The sequence below is a fragment of the Abramis brama genome (assembly GCF_963993115.1).
Source record: "Abramis brama genome assembly, chromosome: 13".
NCBI lineage: Eukaryota > Metazoa > Chordata > Actinopteri > Cypriniformes > Leuciscidae > Abramis > Abramis brama.
The window spans coordinates 1,448,001-1,474,532 of NC_139975.1; the positions used below are offsets into that span (position 1 = coordinate 1,448,001).

General features: G+C 37.9%; 1 protein-coding gene across 1 annotated transcript; it reads left to right on the plus strand.

Moving 5' to 3' along the window:
* The first annotated feature begins 21,484 nt into the window (after window positions 1-21,484).
* On the plus strand, window positions 21,485-23,329 carry LOC311095421 (uncharacterized protein). The gene is made up of 3 exons (XM_084133901.1): window positions 21,485-21,930; window positions 22,137-22,419; window positions 22,516-23,329. The coding sequence occupies exons 1-3, from the start codon at window positions 21,671-21,673 to the stop codon at window positions 22,975-22,977; spliced, it is 1,005 nt and encodes a 334-aa protein (XP_083990027.1). The 5' UTR covers window positions 21,485-21,670; the 3' UTR covers window positions 22,978-23,329.
* The last annotated feature ends 3,203 nt before the right edge of the window (window positions 23,330-26,532 follow it).

The following is a 26,532-nucleotide window of genomic DNA, read 5'->3' on the forward strand; positions in this document are numbered from 1 at the left end:
TTTTTTATTCATCCACAAAAATACATGCAGGAGCAAATAAACACACAACGAAGTAAAAACGATACCGGAGGAAGAGGCTTAAATATGATTGACAGGTGAACGTAATCAGAAACAAACTAGGGACTAATCAGGACTGAACAACCAGGAACAAAAGACAACTAAACAACACATAATCCTGACAGTCCTGTGTTATTGAATTTACAGTTAAAGACCCAAGGACCAGATATGATTAATGAAGACCAGGAGTTAGAAGTGCAGTCAGTTTAAGACGAGAGTCAGAATTATAATGAATTGAAGAAAATCTTTACTGAAGATAGTTTGCCGTTTCATCAGGCAGAAGTCAGCTTCAAGACTCACAAGCAGTTCGTAGCCCTTCTACATCTACACCGAGGTCTAAGCTACGTCATTACTTCAGACTGAAAGATTCTGATTGGCTAAGAAATAGATAGACAGTAAATCTGCACACATGGACTGATAGGCAGAAGCAGATCTCCATAGTCGGTACGGCTGGACCCTGAGATAGAGACCAGTGGCCCTTCGAGGTCACATGACTGTGTGTCCGGGCGCCAACATGTCGAAGAAAACAACTCAGTCGATCTCCAATAAAGCCCTGGTGAAGAAAACACTGAGTATACTTGCAGCCAGACCAATTCCCTGTACTTCAAGTGTGTTAATGATTAGTTAACTTGAAGCGTGCTGTTTTGGAACAACTAATTTTGTACTAAGTATATTTTAGCTGTAATTAAATTGTAGTAAAGAATAACTTTAAGTGTATTTAGTGTACTTTTGTTTGCTAAATTAGTACTTAGTATACTTTAAGTATATGCCTGTAGGGACTAATTACATGCTTGATTAGTGATAGTAAAGTGTACTTTATTTGTGTTACAAATACATTACAAGTGTCTTCCAAACATACAAGCAATATACCATAAGTGTTTTATATTTGGGTATAAAGTATATGCCCAGTAATACCTTCGGCTTATTGCAAATACTACAAATTGCACACTTTGTCTTCAATAACAAATGCACATTATTTAACAAATATTACTTTGTACAATATACTATTGTATACTAAATTAATTTTAAAAATATATTTTCAGTGCATTGTTACAGTGATAATTTTCAGCACACAGTTAAAAAAATAAACAGAATGTTCACTTCAAGTATATTTTTCTAAAATAAAGTTTTCTAAACTATACTCAAGTACATTATTTTAAAGTGTGTTAAAAGTTGAGTTGTGAAAATAGGTAAAAGCATGATGCTAATATACTTTAAATATATTTAAAGATAGAAAATTGTTAGTATATTTGCAATGTACTATTGAAAAGGGAAAATATTTCAAATACAATAAAGTATACTTTTTTTCACTAGGGCTGCAAACAAGAATACTAACATACACACACACACGCACAGACACACACACGCACACACAGCTTCTTCAAGGTTGGATTCGGCCAGGCTGTAATCAGGAGACTCTTCCAGACACATCCAGATAACATGTTCTTTCGAGGACACTGTAATATAACGTAGCAAATGTCATATAAAACGGCAAATTATTGGTTACAGTATTTATTCATCTTTGTTTATGTTAGTTAATAAAAATACAGCTGTTCATTGTTTGTTCACAGTGCATTAACTAATGTTAACAAATACAACCTTCGATTTTAATAAAGTATTAGAAAATGTTGAAATTATTATGAACTAAGACAGGCCTGATAGCCGGATTTCCGGCGTACAGATGTAACGTTATCTGAAAAAATAAATAAAAATTTGGTTCGCGTGATCTGACAATTCCCAATATCTGAGAGGCGCTTTCACTAAACCACAGCCAATCGGTAATAGGGTAGGGGCTGGCCTTGGGTTTTGGCCATTCAGATTGATTCAGAAGTTAATCCACGTGCAAATTTGTTTTGTGTTTCCCACACTGGCAGCGCGAAACGTAGCCAAGCCAGGGGAAGACACCAAACTTGTCGATAAGGCATAAAGAATAAATGGCGCTGGTCTTGGATAGAGGAGGTTGGTAGAGACGAAAAGATGATGAAAAACTCTACAAAGCGGTGCTCTAGAGCAGGGGGGTCTCCAACACGTCGCTAAGCGAGCTCCAGTAGCTCGTGGCCTGACTTGAGGTCGCTCGCCAACAGGCAGTTATCTATGGCAAGCCAAAGTGTTCATAAACGCCTGGTCAGGCGTCTGATTGCACACTGACACGTCAAAAGCGTGCGTTTTGACAGACAAACGCGCGTCCCTGACGCGCGATTTGCCATAAAAGCGCGCGTTCTTAACGTGCGCTTTGTGGTCACTGAAAACGCGCGTCAGAAACGCGCGGTTTTTGCATCAAAACGCGCGTCCTCGACGTGTGATCTGCTATTTTAAACGCACGTTTGCAACGTGCGCTTTGGGGTCACCGAAAACACGCGTTTTTGACGCACGTTTATAATAACAAAAATGGGCGTTGAAAACGTGTGTTTTGACTAGGACAAAACGCACGCTTTTGACGTGTAAACAGTTAACCCAAACAGGCAGTACAAACGTGTGTGAAGTTTCCAACCAGGCGAAAAGGACGCGTGAAATACCAGTTAAAATCAGTTTGAACGGGTCAGTGTCATTGGCTGCTGAAGGCTTGGGTCTAACCATTTCTGTGGGCTTAGGGGGGTTTTGCTACTGTTCATAGACTAGACTACCACCATTTAACATGCTATAGATCAGGTTATTCAACCTATCTATTTTGTCCTTTTTTGTAGAACTTATAGAAATAATATATTTAAATTGCAGTTTTATCAAAATTTAGATAAAAATAAAATTGCCTTGTTTTTCTTCGCTCATGCCTTTGTCCCTATGTGGTTTAGGTCTCTTGTATTATCATTAAACCCAAGCAAAACAGCATGGAATTATCGATGGCAAATTTTACAGAGGAGGGGATTATAATTGGTGAGTTATTATAATCCAATAGTTATCATTTAAAGGCAGGGTAGGTAGGATTTATTAAAAATTAAAGATCCAAATTTGTTAAAACTTTCTATATATATCAATACATAATTAAAATGTAAGAACTCTGAAAAAAAGAGTATAAAAATCAAGTGACTCTAGACCGTTTAATCTGTATTAAACACAGCTCATTATTTCGATTCGGGACGAATCAAAGGATTGGCTTAGGCGACTGTCACTCTCTCGCAACCATGGCAACCACCCTTTTGCCACACAGCACCTGCCCACTTGCGCGCGACCGTTTGATTTGAGGAGTGCGAGAGGCACGGAACCTGATCACACCTCCGTCCAGTAGATGGCGGTAATGCACTATGTTTGCAAGCTGCCAATAAAATCTATCGAAGAAGAAGAAGAAGGCACTGAACCTAGGAATACCAAAACAATGGCAGAGAAAGAGCAATCTAAATTTACAGTACCGGCATATGCAGTTAGTGAAGGCAAACCAGGCAAAAAAATGCCCCTTCCCCTCCGCTTGTCTCAGGTAAATAATGCGTCCTCTAGCTCAGCGGTCGGAGTCGCGCGTTCATGTGTTTTGGGGGCGTGGCTTTGGAAGAAGCACAGAAATGAGGGGGTGGAGTGAATGGAAATAATGAGATGTCTTTAAAACAGTCGTGAGAGGTCTACAGACACTCGATTTTGATACTTTCTTTTTCAGAGTACTTACATTTTAATTATGTATTGATATGTACATAAAGTTTAAACAAATTTGAAAAATAAAATTTTTAGACCATTTCTACCTACCCTGCCTTTAAGTTAAAAAAAAGAAAGAGAGAAAAAACTGTTTTTTTATTTTCCAATTGTAATTTTGGTAACATTTTACAAAAAAGGTTTCATACATTATTTAAGTACATTTAGTTCACATGAATTAATAATGAACTGCACTTCTACATGTTAATTTCAAATTTCATTTCAACCTTTACTAATATTTATTAAAATCAAAAGTTGTTGTTAACATTACTTAAATGCACTGCGAACTAACAGGGTACTAAAAGGGTACACTTCTCAGATTAGTAAAGTAAAACAAAGTTGTTAAAGTAGTTTAAGTTTATGAACATTTTAAATGTATACAATACATAATGTTGTTTATATATATATATATATATATATATATATATATATATATATATATATATATATAATTATTTGATTTATTTTTTTTACAAAACATTTTCAACCCTAAAACTTAAAGAAAATCAATGTTAAATATCTGGACAAGTTCTGGGCCAGATTTTAGGTTGATGTCTCAATAAATGAGCTTTAGGAAAGATTGTATTGTGCGCAGTACCAAAATTTTCCACTAGATGACATCCAGACTCCACCGATGAGATCTTCGACTTCCATGTATGGTTTTTAGTGATCTGAACCTTATATTTCCATACTATTCCAAATATGTATGAAGTAGACATCCTATTCGGAAAATTATGGCAGTAATCTTAATATTTGATTTGAATTCAATCTCTAAAACACATATAAAAATGTACGGAAAGAATCAAAGCCTGAGTTATAGTTTGCCTCCACATCACAAATGAAGAATCTATTGGTATTTATCTACTGCTGTCATTTCTTTTGATAATTACTTGTTTGGGGTGCTCCATTTTTAATTTAATTTAATTTTAATTCTGTAATGGTAATGTATGTACAGTATTTTAATGTCCAGTATGTCATATTACAAATGGTATACAACTTACAATACACACACCCAAAAATCATTAGTTTAACTTTATGTGCCATGTTTTTAGGGCCCAAGCCCTGAAAGGGCGAAGGCCCTACTGTTTTCCTTAGGATTATTTATTATTATTATAATTTTTTTTTCTTACGACTATTCAGGCACTTTTGGGGCCCTTAACATGCTCGAAAACTCTTGAAACTTTGCACACAGGTCTGAACCCGCGGCCATCAGGGCTGGGCTGAAGCTGGTACCCGGGCGTGGCAGGGGGGCTCGACAGCGCCCCCTGGAATGGGGTCCGAAAACTTGGTCCATAAATCAAACATGCTTGCATGTAATCATATGAAACTAGGTACACATACAGATCTCATCGGGCCGAACAACTTACTATGTTATTAGCTCCGCCCAACAGGAAGTCGGCTATTTAGGGTTGTTTGGAAAACACATACAGTGGAATATGAAAGACTCCTCCTAGGGAACCTATCTATCGATCTAGATGTAGATGACTATCCATCTATCTAGAGATATAGAGATGGATTATCTATGTTAATGGGTTGACTGGTTTTATTTGGTGCTAATTGAGGTGAAGACTTCATAACATAAGCCTTATAACATAGACAGTATTTATTTATATTTGAAACCTGGTAAGATGCATCACATTTGTAGAAAATAAATTGGATAAAAAATATAATTGATTGATCCCAGGATGTAAATTAGTTCTGTTACCATTGCTCACATTTAAGAAAATAAATAAAAAGCATATGTTAAACCTTAAAAATCAGGATGACTTGTGCATGTTTGAAATAACATGAGGGTGAATAAATGTAGACAGAATGTTTTGAATTTTGAGTGAACTATCGGATGTTTCTGTAATTTGGTCCCTTATAGTCATTTTATATATATATATATATATGTATATATATATATATATGTATATATATATATATATATGTATATATATATATATATATATATATATATATATATATATATATATATATATATATATATATATAAAAGGTTATGTTGCTATATAAATTTTCATTACAACTGCATCGATCAAGAACCACATCTGTACACTTTCCCCCAATCAAATGTTAACTTTTAAAGTTTGAAAACTTGAGGTATAGATATACAGCTAGAATGGTATTAATGTGCAAAAGAAGGCAATCTTATCTTGGTAAAAAAAAAAATGTTTTCATAAAATTGCAATCTAGATATTTTCTTTGGCCTACACAAGAAAAAGAAAATGGAAAAAATATAGGGACAAATTAATTAAGTTCTTATATATGTCCTGCCCTGAGCACAAGCTCTCATTCTAATCCTGTAAATCTTAAATACTTATATAAAGTATAAAATACCCTATTTAAACTCAAAGTCTTAAAAAAATTAAATGGATAATATCACCTGTGTACTTAATTACTGTTTGTCTGTGTTGAGCGCACAATATTTGAACAAAAAGGTTTCAATAAGCGCCACCTGCTTGTGATACCTTCAAATGTAAGCACAACAAAAGTCCACGTTGTTCTCTAAAGACAGATATTGATTAACCTGCATTGATTGCTTACCTCCACCGTAACTCATTTTCCCACACAAATGTTAATGATTTCATGTTAGAGCTAGAATGACCACTAATGTGTTTATTTACAAAAAGGCATGAGCGAAGAAAAACAAGGCAATTTTATTTTTATCTAAATTTTGATAAAACTGCAATTTAAATATATTATTTCTATAAGTTCTATAAAAAAGGACAAAATAGATAGGCTGAATAACCTGATCTATGGCATGTTAAATGGTGGTAGCCTAGTCTATGAACAGTAGGGGAGTGCGGGGCATAACGTAACACGGGGCTAGTTTTTTTTGTTTGTTTGTTTTTTCTATTTAAAAAATAATAATAAAAAATTTATTAAATGCTTGTAGAAGATGTAACACGCTTGTTTTAAATACTTCCGCACATGCTTGGATGACGAAACTTTTGTGTATTTACTAGTTGCCATATCAGCACTATATAGAGAAAAAAATTGCGCCAAAATTATTATTTTTTTTGGAAGATATCCATAGACATTTATTAAACCATAGCAAAAGTAAATTTCTTACTTAAGTAAATTTTTCATCTCTATTTTTTGTGTTTATTTAAAATAAGACAAATCTGATATTATTTTAATCTCCAAGATGTTATTTAACAGTTGAGATAGTTATTTAATGCTTTGCTAACTAGCAGAAGACACTAGCAGGGTTTAAATCCCAGTTGTGCAGGCGGGGGCATGTTGTAACACTGCGTTACAATGTGCCCCTATTAGAAATATGCTATTATATTCTATACTTTTATTAATTTTGAGAAAACGTGAGAAAAAGGTGAATAAAGACTGAGAGTCAATGTTCAGAAATTACTAATTATTTATTTGTTTTGAGAACTATGTTGTATAGCTGTGTTTTCATGTGTTCGTAGTCAAAACTCAAAAATTAGTTTATATTTAATTATTAAAAATTGCCATTATTTTATATGAAAAGGTTTTTTAATTGTATTTTATTTAGAAAATATTTTAGTTTGTTTTGTATATTTTTTTCATTAGATCAGATAACATTTTAAGCTGCCATATGTTATGTTACAATGTGCCCCACACATGTTACAATGTACCCCACCTATGGGGCATGTTGTCACATTTCACTTCCATTCTTTCGGGGTATATCAAAAAAAAAGTATATACTGTATTAATAAAACAAAAACACATAATTGTACTAGACATGTGGGAAATTAATGTGGGAAAAAATAAATACTCTGAACCATAAGTAGATTTACACAAACTGAGAAAGTCAAAAAGCGTTACTTTGTGCCTCGCTCTCCCCTAGCAAAACCCCCCTAAGCCCACAGAAATGGTTAGACCCAAGCCTTCAGCAGCCAATGACACTGTCCCCGTTCAAACTGATTTTAACTGGTATTTCACGCGTCCTTTTCGCCTGGTTGGAAACTTCACACACGTTTGTACTGCCTGTTTGGGTTAACTGTTTACACGTCAAAAGCGTGCGTTTTGTCCTAGTCAAAACACACGTTTTCAACGCCCATTTTTGTTATTATAAACGTGCGTCAAAAACGCGCGTTTTCGGTGACCCCAAAGCGCACGTTGCAAACGTGCGTTTAAAATAGCAGATCACACGTCGAGGACGCGCGTTTTGATGCAAAAACCGCGCGTTTCTGACGCGCGTTTTCAGTGACCACAAAGCGCACGTTAAGAACGCGCGCTTTTATGGCAAATCGCGCGTCAGGGACGCGCGTTTGTCTGTCAAAACGCACGCTTTTGACGTGTCAGTGTGCAATCAGACGCCTGACCAGGCGTTTATGAACACTTTGGCTTGCCATAGTTATCGCATCTTTTGCGCGCTCAAGTTCGTTCAAATGTAGGCGCGCGGTAAGCGCGCTCATAATTGAAGCGACGCGCTCGTTTTTTCCAGGGGTTTTTCGGTTGTGGAAATCCATTGGCCACAAAAACTTTTTTGTCATTGTGAAGAGCGCAGTGCATGGTTGCATATCAACGACAGACGCCACGGGAAAATCGGACCTAATTTTACTATTAATAATAAAAGATAAGCTAAAGTGCATTGTAAATGTCAGTAATTTATCTCTTTTTGACTATGAACTTGTACATGTAACATGTTGCAAGACACTTTTAAAATCTGGCTATCATTTTTAATGGTATTATTTTAATGTTTATGTAAACAAAAAGTGCATATTGATGCTAATTTTATTTGTTATTTGCTGGTTTCCGACATAAAGCTTGGTGAATTGATTTCATTGTGTAGTATTAGTACTTTTTGAACAGGATTATGTGATAACCGTGATAATTTTTGTCACTATAATGAAATGAAATGTTCATGCCTTTTCATCTCTACCATCTCTATCAACTAAAATCAACTATGTGTTTTTTACAGTATAATATGCAAAGTACAATTTTCTATAAAAAAATATCTGATTCTGTTCTTTTGTCTGACACGTTGTTGGGTGTGGAACATTACTAATGTGATTGTTTTAAATGTAAATTAAATTAATTCTTTTTCAATTACTGAATTTATTGAAATAAAATGAATTCTTTGATTTTAATTTTTTTGGCAATGCGTCATGTAGGTCTAAAATTTGAATCTTTATGGTCTTAAAATGTCTTAAAAAGGTCTTAAATTTGACTTACTGAAACCTGCTTCTGTAATATAGACTTGTATTGGGTTTGTTCATCTCATGTCTGAATGATGTTCATTTATATCCACAAAAGTCACCAGAATCTATCATTTAAGGGACTATTTATCAAAATGTTCTCCTAGGGGAGCACACCCCTGGATCCCGCTTGACAATTATGTTGATCAGGGCATATATCTTGGCTTAGGGGCCCGCTTACCTCCCAGGGAAAAAAGTTCAGGCTCAGGATTTTTTTCTACTATCATCCCTGTATATGCACGCATATATAGGTGCATATATAGGTGAACATATATGTACATATATGTGCATATATGTACATATAATATAGGAAAACGGCCAATTTTATATATGTCACATATATTCAAAACCTATATCAAAACCTAACCCTTTCACGCCTAGTGGTCACTACAGTGGACAGCTATTAAAAAAGCATTTTCTTGAATTTGCACGGGTTTTTATGGCAAAGTTGCACATCAGCCTCTTCATTGGACCCTGGTGCATCATCCTATAAATTGCAACCAAGTGGCAAGCCTTTGTGTTTCGATTTTTCCCCCTCCAAACCAAGATGGCCAAGGGTCAGTCAGACATGCCAAGTTGCTCCGGAATATCCACCCATTCCTTCTATCCTAGGAGACTCTTGTAGGTAAAAATTTTCCAAGTTTTGATTTTAGATTAAGAGAAAACTCTGATTAATCACATGTCCACTGTAGTGGACGTCATGCATGCAATGGCTATATTTCAGCTACAATTCATAATTATAATGTGAATATTGTTTTTGAAATTTAAAACTTAAAAACTTAATCTGCATTGACTTTTTCTACTGTAAATAAATGTATTTGTATTATTAGAATGTAATTTTCATTGACATCGAAAAAGGTCATGTGATTACATAATGTATGACACTTGTAATGCATTACTTTACTTGTTAGATCAAAAAGTAATCTGATTTTATAATGCACGTTACTGTAATGCGTTTTTTTACTCATAACATCAAAAAGTAATCTGATTACATAATGCATGTTACTTGCAATGCGTTTCTTTACTCGTTACATCAAAAAGTAATCTGATTAGGTAATGCATGTTACTTGCAATGCGTTTCTTTACTTGTAACATCAAAAAAGTAATCTGATTAGGTAATGCATGTTTCTTGTAATGCGTTACCCCCAACACTGATCATTTCAGATGAGATTGAAAAAAACGTATCACTAGGTTTTCTCAGAGGAGGGCTGTGCTAGAAATGTGTCCATCTTGAACATAATCAGAATTATCAGCTAATAAGGGTAAATCTCCATACTCTGGTGCACTGGAGGGAGCATCTGAGTGCCCACAGTTGTACCTTGACAGACTGTAGAAAATTCTGATGGAATCACGTCCTCATGTTCTGATATTAAAGATACGCGAAGTGCAACTTGTATGAAGTTGTATGAAGCCTTTGCAATATTTTGCATTTATATTTTTGTCTATATTTTATAGTTTTCACATGATTTGATATAATTGCATTGATTAGTTTGTTAAATTCACATACTTTATCTGTTTGATTATTTTCTTATATTTAATACAGTATATCTTCAATTTAAACCATAACCGCATGCTGTCCACTCAAGTGGACATCTGAAGATCTCTTTGAAAAATTTGTAAAAAAAATAAAATAAAAATCAATTCTTGTTTTTCATGCCCTAAGAGCAATTAAAACATATAGGAAAAAAAATCCTGACTGAGGTTATCATAATTCATGCATGAAAGGGTTAAACATATATGTTTATATAGGTTATTTCCATGTGGGGTTATCAGAGGTGACTGTGTTATGGAGTGTTGTATTACAAATTTATTAAATGTTTAATTTAGAAAGTTTAGTAGACTGAATTTAGCATTTGAGGTGATGCTATTGAGCATTAAAAATGATGATTACCGAGTTTCCAGCAAGAGATTCCTGCCAGACCTGTTTTCTCTATTGTAAGTTAAATTACTGAGACTCTCACATTTTGTCTTTAATGGCTCTTGGAGCCCGAGCCCCAGTCGTTGAATAGTTAGGCTGATTGGATTAGCATCTATGCATGTGAATGACACTGTTCTGCTGATGAGATCAGGTAACAAGCTGACTCCTATACTTCATTTACATGCTTTGTTTAACATCAATGTAAATCCCTCCCCCTAAATGTATATAAATTGCAAGGCAACGTTCCTTAGTCAGACTTGATGACTACAGCAACGCACAGCGAGTTCTCAATAAAGAGTAACTTCTGCTTGAAAGATATCCCAACGTCTCCTGGTCTCTGCTTTGACGAAGGAAAAGTTTCCAACCGGAGTTATGGATTTCAGAAATAAATAAATTAAATTTTGGCTTTCCAATACAAACAGTCTCTGAGAAACTCAAGGAAATGTAAAAAGTGTTGCAAGCATTTTTTATTTTTTTTATTTTTTTATTGGTTTATAATAACGTGGACAATCCCTTTTAATAAAAAGAGCAGCTTTAGCCTCTACGGCTAATTTCCAGCTGTAGTCCCCAGCCAGTTGTTAGAAGGCATACATCAAATAAAATACATTACAATTACATTTACAGTAGGGCTAAGCAAGAGGGAATAAAACATACAAACGTGTGGCACACAATTAAGACAAGCACAAACAAGCACAAATTGCAAAGGCATGAGAGAAATTCATGCATTAAAACAGTACAATGTGTGCAGTTATAATTGTCAGACAGCCAGTTTTTTAGCCAGTTAAGGTGTGTAGTAAAGGTGGAGTACATATGTATGTCTTTGATTATAGTGGGCAGTGAGTTCCAGTTTTGTATTGCTGTAACAGAAAATGATAATTGACCAAATGTGCTTTTCCTGAATGGGATTAGAAGGTCACCTCGTGTGGTGCTTCTGGTGATCTGACTGCTATTACGTTGGATTATGAATGAATTAAGAGGAGCAGGAGCGGTGTTATGCACAATTTTGTAGACCAGACAGATATTTTTGTATTTAATTACATCTTCCCAGCTTAGCAGTTTATGCTTATTAAAAATAATGCAATGATGTGAACTGGTAGGCTTCTGGTCCAGTACTTTAACCCCTGGTTTCACAGACAGGGCTTAAGACTAGTCCTAGACTAAAATGTAAGTCTGAGCTGTTTCCACTGAAATAAACTTGCACTGACTGATCTTAAAAATATATCAGTGCCTTTTTATTTTTAAGATGCACATCGGTAATGTTTTTTTTCTAAGCATGTTTATAAAAATTACTTAAATGTCCTAATTGATCTATGGTCTAATCCTGGCTTAGTCTAAGCCCTGTCTGTGAAACCGAAGAGTTTTTTTTTTAAAGAATTACTAATGGCTTTAGTGATAAACTATTAGTTTGTCCCCAGCTTGTCAGACAATATGTTAGGTGTGACATAATCATGGCATCCATAAATAATTTAGCAGCATTAAAAGTAAGTGCATTTCTAATATATCTAAAATTAACTAAGCTAAACTTGACCCTATTGCATACTTTCTTAATATGTGCTTTAAAAGAAAGATTGGAGTCAATAATAATGTCCAAATACTTAAATTGTGGCACAATATTAATGTTTTGACCTGAAATTGTTATATTTGACACAATGTTACATTGTCTCTTGGTGAAAAACATTCCCACAGTTTTATCTACATTTAGTTGAAGGCATGAACGATTTAGCCCATTGGTGATCTGGTCCATAGCTGTGGTCAGTTTGGCAGCAGCCAGATGTTTTGTCTTGGCATACACATAAATTACCGTGTCATCCGCATACATTAGTGTATTGATATCAGGGCAAACTGATGGCAGATCATTAATATATAGAGTAAACAAAAGCGGGCCAAGTATCGATCCTTGTGGTACCCCTGTGCATAGATTAAGAGCTAATGAACAATGGTTGTTCATAGAGACGTATTGAGTTCTACCAGTCAAATATGACTCAAACCATTTGATTGCAGAAGGGGAAAATTTGTAAGTAGAGAGTTTGGCAATAAGGACCTGATGGTTGACTGTCAAAAGCTTTACGAAGGTCTAAAAACACAGCGCCAACAGGTGTCCCCACTGTCCCCTATTGTAATGTGTTAATACAGACAAACAAAGGAGATTTACGTTAAAAGCTTAATGCAGAACAACGATACACAGCTCTTATATTTCCTCATACACACTTCCTGAACTCTCCTCATTAACCCCGTAAATGCTGGTGTTGAAGAAAACAGCAAATCACAACTATTACAGACAGACTTCTGCACTACAGTATAGTGCTGTATGTATAGTGCTTGATGCCATTGTGTATGAAATGTGCTATATTAGTAAACTTGCCTTGACTTTTGTGTGACTTAATCTAAAGTGAGAATAAACATTTATTAAGGATCCATTACTTTAAAAGTTGGCCATCACTTAACCTTCTTTTGTAAGAATAAAAGCAGACGCAAGTGATGCAGAAAACATAACTAATTTATTTTTGTTAAAATAGTTTGACAGACAGAAACATCACAACCACTGGGATTTGTGTAAAATACAACAAATACTGTACACACACACAAACACAAACACTCTGTCACACTCTCTCTCTCACACACACAGACTCAGACACATACACACTAACACTCTCTCTCTCACACACACACACACACACACACACACACACACACACACACACACACACACACACACACACACACACACACTCACTCACACACACACTCACTCACTCACACACTCACTCACTCACTCTCTCTCTCACACACACACACACACACACACTCACTCACACACTCACTCACTCACTCTCTCTCACACACACACTCTCACTCACACACACACACACTCACTCACACACTCACTCACTCTCTCTCACACACACACTCACACACAGACTCGCATGTGGGAGAAAACGTACCCGCAGCCCACAGCGAGTCAGGCTTTGACAGCTGCTGCTTTCTCCTCCCCAGGCGACAACGCAGTCCTAAAGTCCAACTAGTCTCTCCCCTGTGAAGGCCTCCTTCTCTTTACCTCTCTACAGATAAAACATTGTCAAAATAATTCCAGTTCACATGGCTACTCGGAAGCGATAAAAAAATTCTGTATTTTAAAATTTTAAGGCCAACATTAAGTATTATGTTGAGGTCAATTTGTAAAGAAAGCTTACATGCCTGCGCACATATATATTCAAATGTGCATACCTATAGACTAAACACGTAATACGCATGTGCGGCGTCAGCGTTTTCACAGATTCACGTTTTTGAAGTTTACACGGAGATGATAACTTTTTATTTTTTTCTAAATTACTCAACCCTTGCACCTTGGAACCCATTTCAGGGTTTGCGTTCTCAAGCCACCAGGCAAATGCAAATGAGCAGGCCGGTAATTAGCCCCTGAGTTAATAACTAATGATCTTAGCAACGGAAGTGAATCAATCAAACTAACTTTATCTGGACAATAACTTTATTCTAGAGCTGCTGTAAAGCCTAAACACACTCTGCTACTGTAATCTCCTGTTATCACTGCAAAGCGGCTTTGAAACACTCTATATTGTTAAAGTGCTGTATAAATGAAGGAGACTTGACTTGTAGACTTGACCTCTGGGTGAAAATCACAACCGGTCAAACCAGCGACGCCTTCAACACCACGGATGTGCTCCCGAGATAATCACTGCAACACTTCACACAAATAACAAATCCGACACTTCTCAAAAGAAACATGCCGCTATACCTATCAGAGAAAAACAATATTACACATGCACCAACTGGTGATTTCACACGGTGAACAAATTGACTTTGGTAGGAGTTAATTTTCGTGTGTCCAAAAATAACCAATTATCAAACTACAAGCGTCCAAAAAGTTAAAGCGAACAAATAAACTAAGCCCGGACGAGCCCTCCATTTTTTACGACCCTTAGCTCAAGGGAAGCAACAAAAACAAGGGACACACGTAAACCAAATTATAGGCTCAAAAGTAATGTTTATTTAATTACAAAATAAGACAACTCTAAATATTAGAATGAAAACAATTAAAGACAGTGTTTCTGCATTAGCAACATCAGTGTGTAAAGCAAGATGCATGGTTGAAAGTGTAATACAATGTTGAAGATGGTAACAGAATACAATGCAAACAAAGTCCAAAATCAAAGTCCCCCCTCCCCCTGGCTCAGTTGGTGATCTCTTAAGAAGCGTCTAAGGCAGGGGTTTTCAACCTTTTAGGATATGCGCCCCCCCAAGTTTGTCTAATTTCATTCGCGCCCCCCACCCTCCCAAAGTGCGTGCAAACGAACATCATTGCTATACAAGTTGTGAAGAGGTTCAGTGTTTGGAAGGAAGACGGGGTCGGCGTGACTGGGACTCGCACGTTTTATTTACAAAACTCAAATCAACAAACAAAAGTCGCGCCAACAGCGCATTCACCGTAGCCTTGCTACAGCATACAAAACAATCTCACAATAAAACTCTTTCCACTCGTCAGTAACTCTTTCCACACGTCACCTGTATTATGTGTGTTACGAACTTTAAGAGTCTAGGGAATGTACCGTAACATTTATATATTAATATGCTGCTGGATGTAAAGTGAGGTGGAAGAACATGACAGACAATCTTTGAAAGAGAAAAATTACTGGACTTTATTTACCACAAGCCGAAGCCACTGAATCCAGTAAAATAACAATAATAATGTGCACTATGTACAATGTAATAATGTAAACAAACAAACAATAAATGGGAAAAGAACAAAAGCGGTGCCAAAGAACAAAATATAACAAAACAATCCTTAATCTTAAACAACTCAGTTCGCGGGCAGAGACAGACACAAGAACTCGATTCACCACAGAAAACTCATTCCACTACAAAGAGCTCAGTTCGCTACAGAAAACTCATTGCGCTACAAAGAGCTCAGTTCGCTACAGAAAACTCATTCCGCTACAAAGAGCTCAGTTCGCTACAGAAAACTCATTGCGCTACAAAGAGCTCAGTTCGCTACAGAAAACTCATTCCACTACAAAGAGCTCAGTTCGCTACAGAAAACTCATTCCGCTACAAAGAGCTCAGTTCGCTACAGAAAACTCATTCCGCTACAAAGAGCTCAGTTCGCTACAGAAAACTCATTGCGCTACAAAGAGCTCAGTTCGCTACAGAAAACTCATTCCACTACAAAGAGCTCAGTTCGCTACAGAAAACTCATTCCACTACAAAAAGCTCAGTTCGCTACAGAGAGATAAATTTGCGATCGAGAGAGAGAAAGCATGAATGAACATGCCATCCTTTTAAACCAGCTGGGCGACCTCCGATTGGCTCTCAAGCGCCGCCTTAATGATGACTGACGTCCAACTCGGCCAATCACAGCAACCTGCGAGCAGAGAGAGTGAGCTAGAGACAGAGAGAAGATAATGAGCACAACAGCCAACACGTGCCAAAGCACACTAACGTGCACTGATCAATGAAAACAAACACAAAACACGCGTGAAGCGTAACATGTGCTGCATATAGCGTGCATAAAAATAGTTATTAAAACAGTACATATCTAGCTTACCTAATGTGATGGCTGAGCCTGTTTCTGAGAGCACAACATACCAATCCGTGGTTTGATACCCGACACAGCTATCCGTAAATCATCGTCCACTGTCAATAAGCGTGAGCGATACTTGCTTTTGATGTAAGTTAATATAGAAAATGTTGCTTCGCAGAGCCAAGTTGAGGCAAAAGGCAACAGTACATCAATTGCAAGTCTCGCAAGTTCAGCGTACTCTGTCTCCACTGACAGCCAGAATTCCGGCAGTGTGTTCGAGTCAAACAGTGTCTTCAAAGTTCGGTCACTTGAAAGGTCCAGAAGGGCATCCTGTTGATTTGATGACAGACTCACTGCGCTTTCGATGAAGGGGTTACGAACCCAGTCGTACTGGTTCCAACTATGCTGGTCAGGAAAATACTTATTGAAATGTGCAGACAAGGCTTGTAGGTGGAGAGTTATTTCTTTTTTTGTATCATCCCAATTAAGCTCATTTTCCGTGAGAAATTCATCCAAGGTTGGGAACATGTCTACATTACCCCCATCAACCTGCTCTCTCCATCGCTCCAATTTCCTCACAAACCCCACAATTTTATTGGACATTGTTAGTAGGTTTGAATTCGGGCCCTGAAGAGACGAATTAAGGGTATTGAGTCTATCAAAAATGTCAGACAGGTATGCAAGGTCTGTGAGCCACTTTGGGTCAGTAAAAAAATTTGCAAAGGAAGATGCACAATCAAGCAGAAAAAGTCTTAGTTCGTCACGCAATGCAAATATCCTCTGCAATACTTTACCTCTGGAGAGCCACCGTACCTCCGTGTGCAAAAGTAACGATTCATATTCTGACCCCATTTCTTTGCATAATAGGCCAAACAGTCTTGTTTTTATGGGGTGAGTCTTGATGAAATTGACAATTTGTGTTGCTGTTTTAAGCACTGCGTTCAATTCGTCAGGAAGAGTTTTTGCTGCAAGGACCTCCCTGTGGATCATACAGTGGGTGAAACGCACATGCGGAGCTACTTCACGAACCAAAGCAGCGAGCCCTTTATTTTTCCCTAACATGGCTCCCGCTCCGTCTGTGCACACACCGACACAGTTGTCCCAACAAAGACCAAGTTCATCCAATTTACCATTTAGTTTTTCAAAAATATCTCTTCCGGTGCATGTTTTTTCCATTGCTGAGCAAAATAACAGATCTTCAAGCAATTTTCTCTCATGACGGTAGCGAACAAATACAAGTAGTTGCGAGGAGTTTGAGATGTCTGTCAACTCGTCTAATTGCAATGAAAAAAAAATTCCGTCCCGTATTCTCTCAATTAGTTGACATTTGATGTCGGTTGCCATTTCAGTAATACGGCGGCTCATAGTGTTGTCTGATAGTGGAATTTGTTCAACGTCACTGGCAAACTTATCTCCAAACATATTTCTACAGATGGCCATTGCTGCTGGACGAATGAGGCTCTCTGCAATTGTATGAGGCTTTTTGTCCTTGGCAACTAAATACGCCACCTCATATGATGCTGTAAGCGCTTTGACTGCCACAGTGGTTTGGCTGGTCATAGTTTGTTTTTGATTTTTTAATCCCGATTCTTTACGGCGAAAAAAGTCAACCGGTTTATCTTTTAACGTCGGGTGTTTGGTTTGTAAGTGACGTATTAGTTTCACAGGTTTCAAACTGTCATTTGCAAGCACCTCAGAACATACAACACACTGTGGATGTGGTTCGTGATTAAGTGTGATGCATGTGAATCCGTATTTTATGTACTGTTCGTCATACTTTCGTCGTTTTGATGCACCCAGGCCTTTGGTTTTTGCTATTAATCCTCTCTGCGTGGAAAGCCCCGTTGACGTGGAGGGTTCGACATCAATTTGCGGAAGTTGTACGGGTTCAGTCGGACACTCTTCTTCTTTTTTGCCTGACGTTTTATCACTGGTATTACTACGTTTAAGCCACCGGTCCATTTTTGTTTTGTTTTAATATTTAGCTTGAACTCGATCGCGTCAACTCTGCTCCTCTGTTCTGTAGCCAACTAATATATCACCATGGCAACGTCACAGAGACTGAGGTCGCCTCGCCTGATTAGCTGCGGGACTAGCCCCCTCTAGTGGATGACTAAAGATTTGCTATCTTACATTAACGTTTCACTTAAGCCTCTGCATTCACAGTTTCTCGCGCCCCCCTTAATAGGTGTTGGCGCCCCCCTAGGGGGGCGGGCCCCACAGGTTGAAAACCCCTGGTCTAAGGCACAGTCACTGGTGTTTCCAGTTGACTGCCAACTGAGGTAATTAGTGGGCAAAGGTACCAAACAGCAATTCCCAAAATCAAGAGCAGAGGTCGCCACAAACAGCCCATAATAGCTGACCTCCTGTTGGCGAAGCTTATGACTGTGAGTGAAGAAGCTGTTCGGCCGATGAGATCTGTGTACTGAGTTTCAGACTAATATGTTGTTGTGTTTATATTCCCCTTATTTCCATCACACATCTCCATGACTTTTTCCCAAGGGGAGCCCGTGCCAAACTCAGTCTGGATTCGGGTGCTCTGATTATCCAGGTTCAGATAATATGTTTTAGAAGAAAATCACTCTGAGACTTATATAGAAAAGTTTACGAATCACCACAATCAATGATTTCTTTCGTTTGAAGAGTAGTCTTCGAGATTCGGCCCTGAAATGTTGCATGTCTCACAATTTATCCTCTTCTGAAATCACAGGGTTTTCCTCGGCAAGAAGCATTTGCATATTGAAAACACAGCATTTGGTAAAACAGCCATACAGCAACAGTCAGCTTCTCCCCCTCGGGTTTCACAGACCTGAGCTTGACCTCCTCTTGCTGGAGCTTTCAGGACAACAATTCCTGGCCTTCACACTTGTAACATATACATATTTATCAGCAAAGCAGAAGTTATATTTGTCTCGGATGCTTCATATACTCTTTTACCGAAACGCACTTGCGACTATCAGCAGTTTAGTATCTCTCTTATATGTAAAAAATACATTTATCAGCATATATGAGTTACCCATCACACTTTCTTCATGATCAAGTTTCAAATGAAAGTCCACACCCTCCACTCGTTTGTCCATCAAAAAATTTTCTGAAAATGTTCGTCATCAATTGATTGTTTTATTAGTTTCATCAACCTTATATTCTCTTGTTGTCTAATTATTCGCATCTCTTGCTTTGGAAACGGTTGTCTCCTGAGGAGGAACTTCCCGTCTTCTGTCTTTGTCATTTCTTGACTTCTTTCTTTTCTTCTTTGCTTTTTGTCTTTTCTGAAGATTTGCTACAAACAAATCATCCAAATTAATCTCAAGCTTGTTTGTTCTAGTTTTTTCTTTGCCCAGGGGATTTACAATGGAAGGACACTCATCACAATTCCCGACAATGTGCAAGTGTGTTTGATATATGGACCAAGTTTTCGGACCCAGCGCTGTTGGTTCCCCCTTCCCCCTATCATAATAATAATAATAATAATAATAATAATCCTTAGAAAAACAAAAGGGCCTTCAAAAAGCCTTCAACCTTTCAAGACTTGGGTCCTAATTAGGGCACAAAGTACACAAGCAAACCAGAACAGAATAGTTTCGGTTTCTGAATTAGATCTAGCTCTATTTTCTGCCCTTTCTCCGCCCAGCTCACACATCCTCCTATTCTCAAAAATATGCAGAGGACTGTAAGGACCACCCATTGGCCCAACTAGAGCCCGAAGCCATTTGTTTTGAGAATAATGGCTGGCTGATGAAGTTATTGGCTGGCTAGCCGGCTCAGCCAAAACCTAAATGGCTGCTGCAGCCGCCAAATTTTTCATAGCTGCAAATGGCTGAAGCTGCCACTTCATGTCTACAGATGATTTTTACTTTCACGATTGGTTGCTGTCAGCAACTTGCTGATAAAAAGGAAATGACCATATTTGGATCCAACAGGATTCTACAGAAGAGAGAGAGCTTCCTAACGGTGCATGTGATGAGAGGGTGACGGCAGAGATCGCGGAGAAGTATGTTGATTAAGAACGCAAACTTTTGTTGAATTTATGAGAAATCTACAGACGCAAACAGACGAAGTGTAGTAAAATAAAGACCTAAATGTGTATTTCGGACTTTTTTTCACCACAAGTCTGAAAGAAGACATGTTATTGAAGACAAATATCCAAAAATCTCAAAATTGACCAGTAAAAAAAAAAACGATGTTTTTGCCTGCCGTGTCTCGCCTTAACATAAACACACACTGTTATCAGTATTATTTTGGACAAAGTTTTGCACATTTCACTTCAATGTACACTGAAGCATGCGTCGTGAATTAGAAACGGTGGTTTGTTACTGCAGTAATATCACGTTCAGTGATAAATAAAATAAATCTCTCCGTTCCAGAATATTTGGTTCATAACATCAATCTTTGATTCAGGTGTTTGTGCAACCGTGCCCTGAAGATTTAACAAAAGTCTGTAGGCCTAAGTTAAAAAAAAAGTAAGTAGGAATTAGGAAAGTATGTGAGAAGTGAGATCAAAATTACCTTGCTTGCTTCTTTCCGCCATTTCACCTCAGTGCGAGAAAAAAATGCATCGCTTCTTCTGTACGGAAAACGAGCAATTTTAATTGGTCGTCAATTCACTGCGAGTCTGTGTATCGTAGCAACGAGCACAAGAGACTGTGCTGTTATGAATCCAGTGGGAAAATAGATCTTGTGTATTGTTTATATATTTCGTGTGTGTATGTCTCTATGTGATAGAATTATTATTTGATGCAAATAATTCTAGCCGGCTCAGCCAAACTTTATCAGATGGCGGCTCAATTTGGCTTACGAAATTATTGGCTGGCGGCGGCTGAAATTCTAAATGGCGCAAATGGCGGCGCCTGGCGGCGGCTTCGGGGTCTGGGCCCAACGACGGAAATCCAACGGCCTGGGCGAAGGGATACTGCGTGTATGTCTTTTCAGCACTCCAGTGAAGTTCACTTCATTTATTGGAATTTAGTTTCAATATTACTTTAGCTCTACGCTTACAGTTTTTTCCAATTGCTAACACACTAAAATGACATGCACAGCACAATTATTTAAACTGACACACAGAGAGCAAAACTTCTTCTCAAGTCTTCCAAAAGTCTAAACACATTTTCTGCTTTACACACCTTTTGCATTTCAAAATGGCACTTTTTAAACACACTGAACACAGACATAACACAGACATTTGACATAAAGTCACATGTTTGCCATTTCAAATCACTGCCATTCAAAATGACACTCCATGAGCTAATTGGCCAATACATGTGCCACCTGGCCAAACACCTCAATGGTTAATTGTTAACACTTCAATCAGGATGTAAGCACTATGAAAAGACCACAGGTGAGAACCTTTTTTTTACAACAACAATGGAAGACATTGCAGAGAGAGGAAGAGGAAGAGGGAGGTTGAGAATAAGAGGGGGAGGAAGAGTGAGAGGTAGGGGTAGAGCAGGTAGAGGAGCTCATGGCCAAAGAAGACAAACACTTTCAAATGAAATCAGAGCAACCTTATTAGATCATGTCATCAACCATGGGCTGACAACGCGTGAGGCTGGACCGAGAGTGCAGCCAAACTTGAGCCGTTTTACTGTCGCCTCTGTCATCCGGACCTTTAGACTGGAGAACAGGTATGTAACCAAAATTTCATGTAGTACACATGTAGTATACCCCACGTCATAGTGTATCAGTTGGGTGACACCTGTTTACTTAGTGTATGACATCAGCCATTCATGAACTGTACAAGTTTCCTGTACAATGTACTCTACTGTGGGGGGGAATATTTAGGCTGCATTGTCCAAGCCCTATATATATATTTATTTTATTTTTTCTAAAGGACTGAGAGACGACACCATGGTGGAGGAAGGGGCCAAATGTTCACCGGGGGACAGGAAGCTGCCATTGTAAACTTGGTTTTGGAAAATAATGAAATCAGATTACGAGAAATTCAAAGCCACATCATCCAAGACAACACCTTATTCAACAACATTCAACGAGTCAGTCTGTCCACGGTGGCTCGCATTCTCAAGCGAAACCAAATCAGAATGAAACAACTTTATAAGGTGCTGTCTGAGAGAAACTCTCAAAGAAACAAAGAGTTCAGACGAGCATATGTGGATGTTAGTACTATATTGACTGCAGTACACTACACGCAACATTGTTTCCCAGTGTACTGGATAACACCATATTGACTGATTTTTGTTCTTTGTTTTCAGGGAGTACTGGAAATGGATGCTCATGCAATCCCACATGATTTCATCTTTATAGATGAGGCTGGGTTCAACCTAGCAAAGACCAGAAGAAGGGGGAGAAACGTCATTGGCCACAGAGCCATTATAGATGTTCCTGGCCAATGTGGTGGGAACATCACAGTGTGCGCTGCCATCTCCAGTGTGCATGGTGTCCTCCACCGTCATGCCAACCTTGGACCATACAACACAGCCCATATTCTCACATTTCTGGACAGACTTCACAACATTCTCATACCACCAGAGCCTATGAATGATGCAGACCATCAAAGAAACCGGTACGTTGTAGTGTGGGACAACGTGAGCTTTCATCATGCAGCCCCAGTCCAAAACTGGTTTGCTGACCACCCAACATTTCTCGTGCAATACCTCCCACCATACTCACCATTTCTGAACCCCATAGAAGAGTTCTTTTCGGCATGGCGGTGAATGCTATACGACCGGCAGCCCTTTGTGCGCATGCCTCTTGTGCAGGCCATGGAAGAGGCATGTGATGAGATTGATGTGGGTGCAATTCAGGGATGGATAAGGCACTCAAGGCGCTTCTTCCCTCGATGTCTGGCAAGGGAAGATATTACCTGTGATGTTGACGAGGCGTTGTGGCCAGACCCGGCTGTGCGGCAAGATGCTGCCTAATTTTTCTTGCCTCTTTTTTTTTACTGTAATATATTTTTTCTGAAATTTTCTTTTTCAGTTTACTGTTTTTTGTAAGAATATTTTTGTTCAGTCCCATGTAAATATATCTGCTGTGCATATGTTGCACTGACTTGTTTACTGTAGTGAAAAATAAAATAAAAAAAATGTTGCAACAGCATGTGTGTGTATCTGCAAATATTTCTGTGCATAAACAATCTGATACATATTTTAGTATTATGGCAAAGCATACTAAAGATGGGGGTGCTTTTCATTATGCCCAACAGTGTGTAGTTGATTAGGCAAAAATCTGGTAATATGAATGAAGTGTGTGCCATTTCATGCAAAAGTTTGATTTTTGATAATGCTATGTGTAGTTTCGGTTGCAGTGCTTCATTTTGCTGGATATATGAGGTATTTTGCAGTTTGGGTGTGTGGTTTTGTGAATTGTGTTAAGTATTTTGATAAAACCAGACTAGTTTGAAAAATTGTGTGTTAGCAATTGGAAAAAACTGTAATCTGACTCCAATTTCAAATGATAATCAAATTTAGATCGTGTTTCTGATTAGAAAATAATCATAAATATTGATTATGAATTAATTTAGATCTTTGATTATTCTGAGCATCTCATAATTTCAAATATTCATTCATTAAGGACCCGCTGTCGCTTTGAGACATCACGTCGCGAATGTGCGCTCACGATCACAAACTAGCCAGTCCTGAAATAGTCAGAGGGTGCAGTTCAACTATTTTACCCTAAGCGACCGCTCACTGCTGACTCATAACAAATGTGTAATTTATTTTAATAGTTGTGAGCTTGCAACGTGATAGTCAGAAATCGGAAGGTCTCCTTAATGATGTGCCCCATGCTCCATTCATAGAGCCTTCGGTTTGATCTATCCTGGACAAAGATTTGCGGAAACACCAGACTGCACTTCAATCTACTGGTAATAATGATTTCTGAAACTTCAGAATAAATCAAGATGTAACATTTATTTGTCAGGTAAAATGTATCATGCCAATTAAGTAAACGATTAAAGCCAATTCAGAAATAATAAATACATGACATAATTTACTCAAAGATGACTCTAAAGCCCTATTCGGACGGGACTAGTTCCACAGGGGGACGTTAGAGAAATATCTGTTTCACAGACGTACTTTGAGATTTTAATCCTGTCCGAATCTGCCATGTCTGTCTTTTTCTCACACGACCTCTGTAAAAATTCCAGAGCAAATTACCTACTGTTTTTCGTCAAACTCGGCGGTCCTCAGAGAAATCTAATCCCGTCCGAATGCGAATGTCTGTGATTACCGGACATTTTTTTTCCAAAACGCTTTTTCTTATGTGTTTTGGTCAACGTGAACTGCCATACAATCTCTCGCTATCGCGCCGGTATTCAAGTTTCTGCTTTTTGCGCACCGATAATGGATGTAAATGTGTTTGGTAGCCTACACTGCGAAGAAAAAATAAAATAAAAAATGAAATCAACAAGAAGAGCCAAATCATGTAAACTGTTAAGACTGGCTACTGTAATATCAGTTAAGGTAAGGTAAGATTACTTTCATTTCTGCACTTAATTACATAACGTGTAAATTATATAAGTTAAAACTTTTTATTCCGGTGGGTTTATTATAAGAACCCAGTTCTATAAAATCATGATGATAAATCTATGTTTAGTTTTTTTTTTATACTACAATTTTTATAAAAGGTTTACAAAACACTAAATACGCATTCTGAACACGTGATCTTCTGCAATGCCCACATGTAAAACAGACACTCCTACCTCGGTAATAAACACGGAGATGTTAGTCCCGTCCGAATCCGTACATGAAATCACAGACGTAGGTTGATAAGAATTGTAACTCAAACGTCGCTTGGAAAACTAGTCCCGTCCGAATAGGGCTTAAGAGTAAGTAATGCATTCCTGACACACAGTGGTGTGTGAGAGTTTTCCAACAGGAACAGCACTGTGGGGGATGATCCTGGTTACAGGGTCCCAAAGACTGCTCTGACACCTAGCTTTAAATATCCAGACCAGAACAAAAGGGGTTATACAAATGTTGTTTAGAGTTGTTTGGGTCAATCCATGTACCCCAGGGGGTAGCACCTGGTTTCGGGAGATATCGTAAAGAGATCTCACCCAGAGAGGAGAACAAGATTCTCCTAAGTTCTCAATCTTTCTCATTAAACCAATGACTGCAATGAAATTAAGACCATTTTACCAATCGCACTGAGACACTTAAAATGATACCAAACATGAAAAGGAAAAACATTAGATTCACAAGATACATCATATGTTATATATAGACATTGTTAGTGAACTTTTGGTGACTTGACTCAGGGGAGAGGAAGGGTGGAGGGAGAGGGGGATGCAGAGATAAGGAAGGAAAAAAGTTTGGACAGGACAATGTCCTGTCCTCTGTCTTTGCTATCTTCTGTCCAGGGTGCGTTTTATGGATTTATTGCAGGGTGAGTTTTTTCTTAGCAGGAAAATCAGTTCTTACAGTTACGGCCCCTGGCCCATTGGGACAGATGTAGATTGGCCTAATGGGACATTTTTGGACATTTTCCTGCTTCCACATTTTCAGTGTTATTTTCTGAGTGTTCATAGCGCTGACCCCTGTAGTTTGCATCGTTAGTTGGTGGGTGCAGGAATCCAGTCGTCACCTGAAATAATAGCATTAAGACAGGTCGAACATTGAAATGAAAGCATATCAGAATGCGTGGATGCTGCAGCAGCTGGATAGGGTGTCACATGACCCTCTTGGCCGGGTGAAGTCGATAAATGGCATATATCTCCAAAATGCTGCAGTAAATTTGTTTCAAATGAGGTGTGTATACTGTATGGGACATCCCTTATAAGAGCTGGCCATTGATTTTTTCCTACTTATTAGAAATGAGGTCTTTATGGGCCTCTCAATTAGAATAATGTGACATTTTCGCCAAAAAGCTGCAGTAAAATTGTTTGATATAAGTTTGTTTACTTTATGGGACATCCTCTATAAAACAGATCATTAATTTTTTCTACTTATTACAAATGAGGTCTTTATAGGCCTCTAAAGTAGTCAAATGTGACATAAAAAAGAAAAAAAATATACAGCATCTCTTATAGACGATAGATAGATAGATAGATAGATAGATAGATAGATAGATAGATAGATAGATAGATAGATGAAATTACCATAATCATAGTAATAGGTGCAAGTGTTTTTTTGAGTTACAGATTTTATGGGAAACTCACTTCAGACAGAGGTGTGTTTCCCGTTCAGGAACAGGAACATGACGTTTTTTGAGTCCACATCATGCAAACCATATTTGGCTCACGATACTTTCGGTAAACACACCCCTGA

Bases quoted from the DNA above. Each gene is read 5' to 3' on its own strand.
- LOC311095421 (XM_084133901.1), top strand. From the start codon at position 21,671: ATGGAAGACATTGCAGAGAGAGGAAGAGGAAGAGGGAGGTTGAGAATA. The intron at 21,931-22,136 runs GTATGTAACCAA...TTTTTTCTAAAG, and splicing joins ACCTTTAGACTGGAGAACAG to GACTGAGAGACGACACCATG. The intron at 22,420-22,515 runs GTTAGTACTATA...CTTTGTTTTCAG, and splicing joins TCAGACGAGCATATGTGGAT to GGAGTACTGGAAATGGATGC.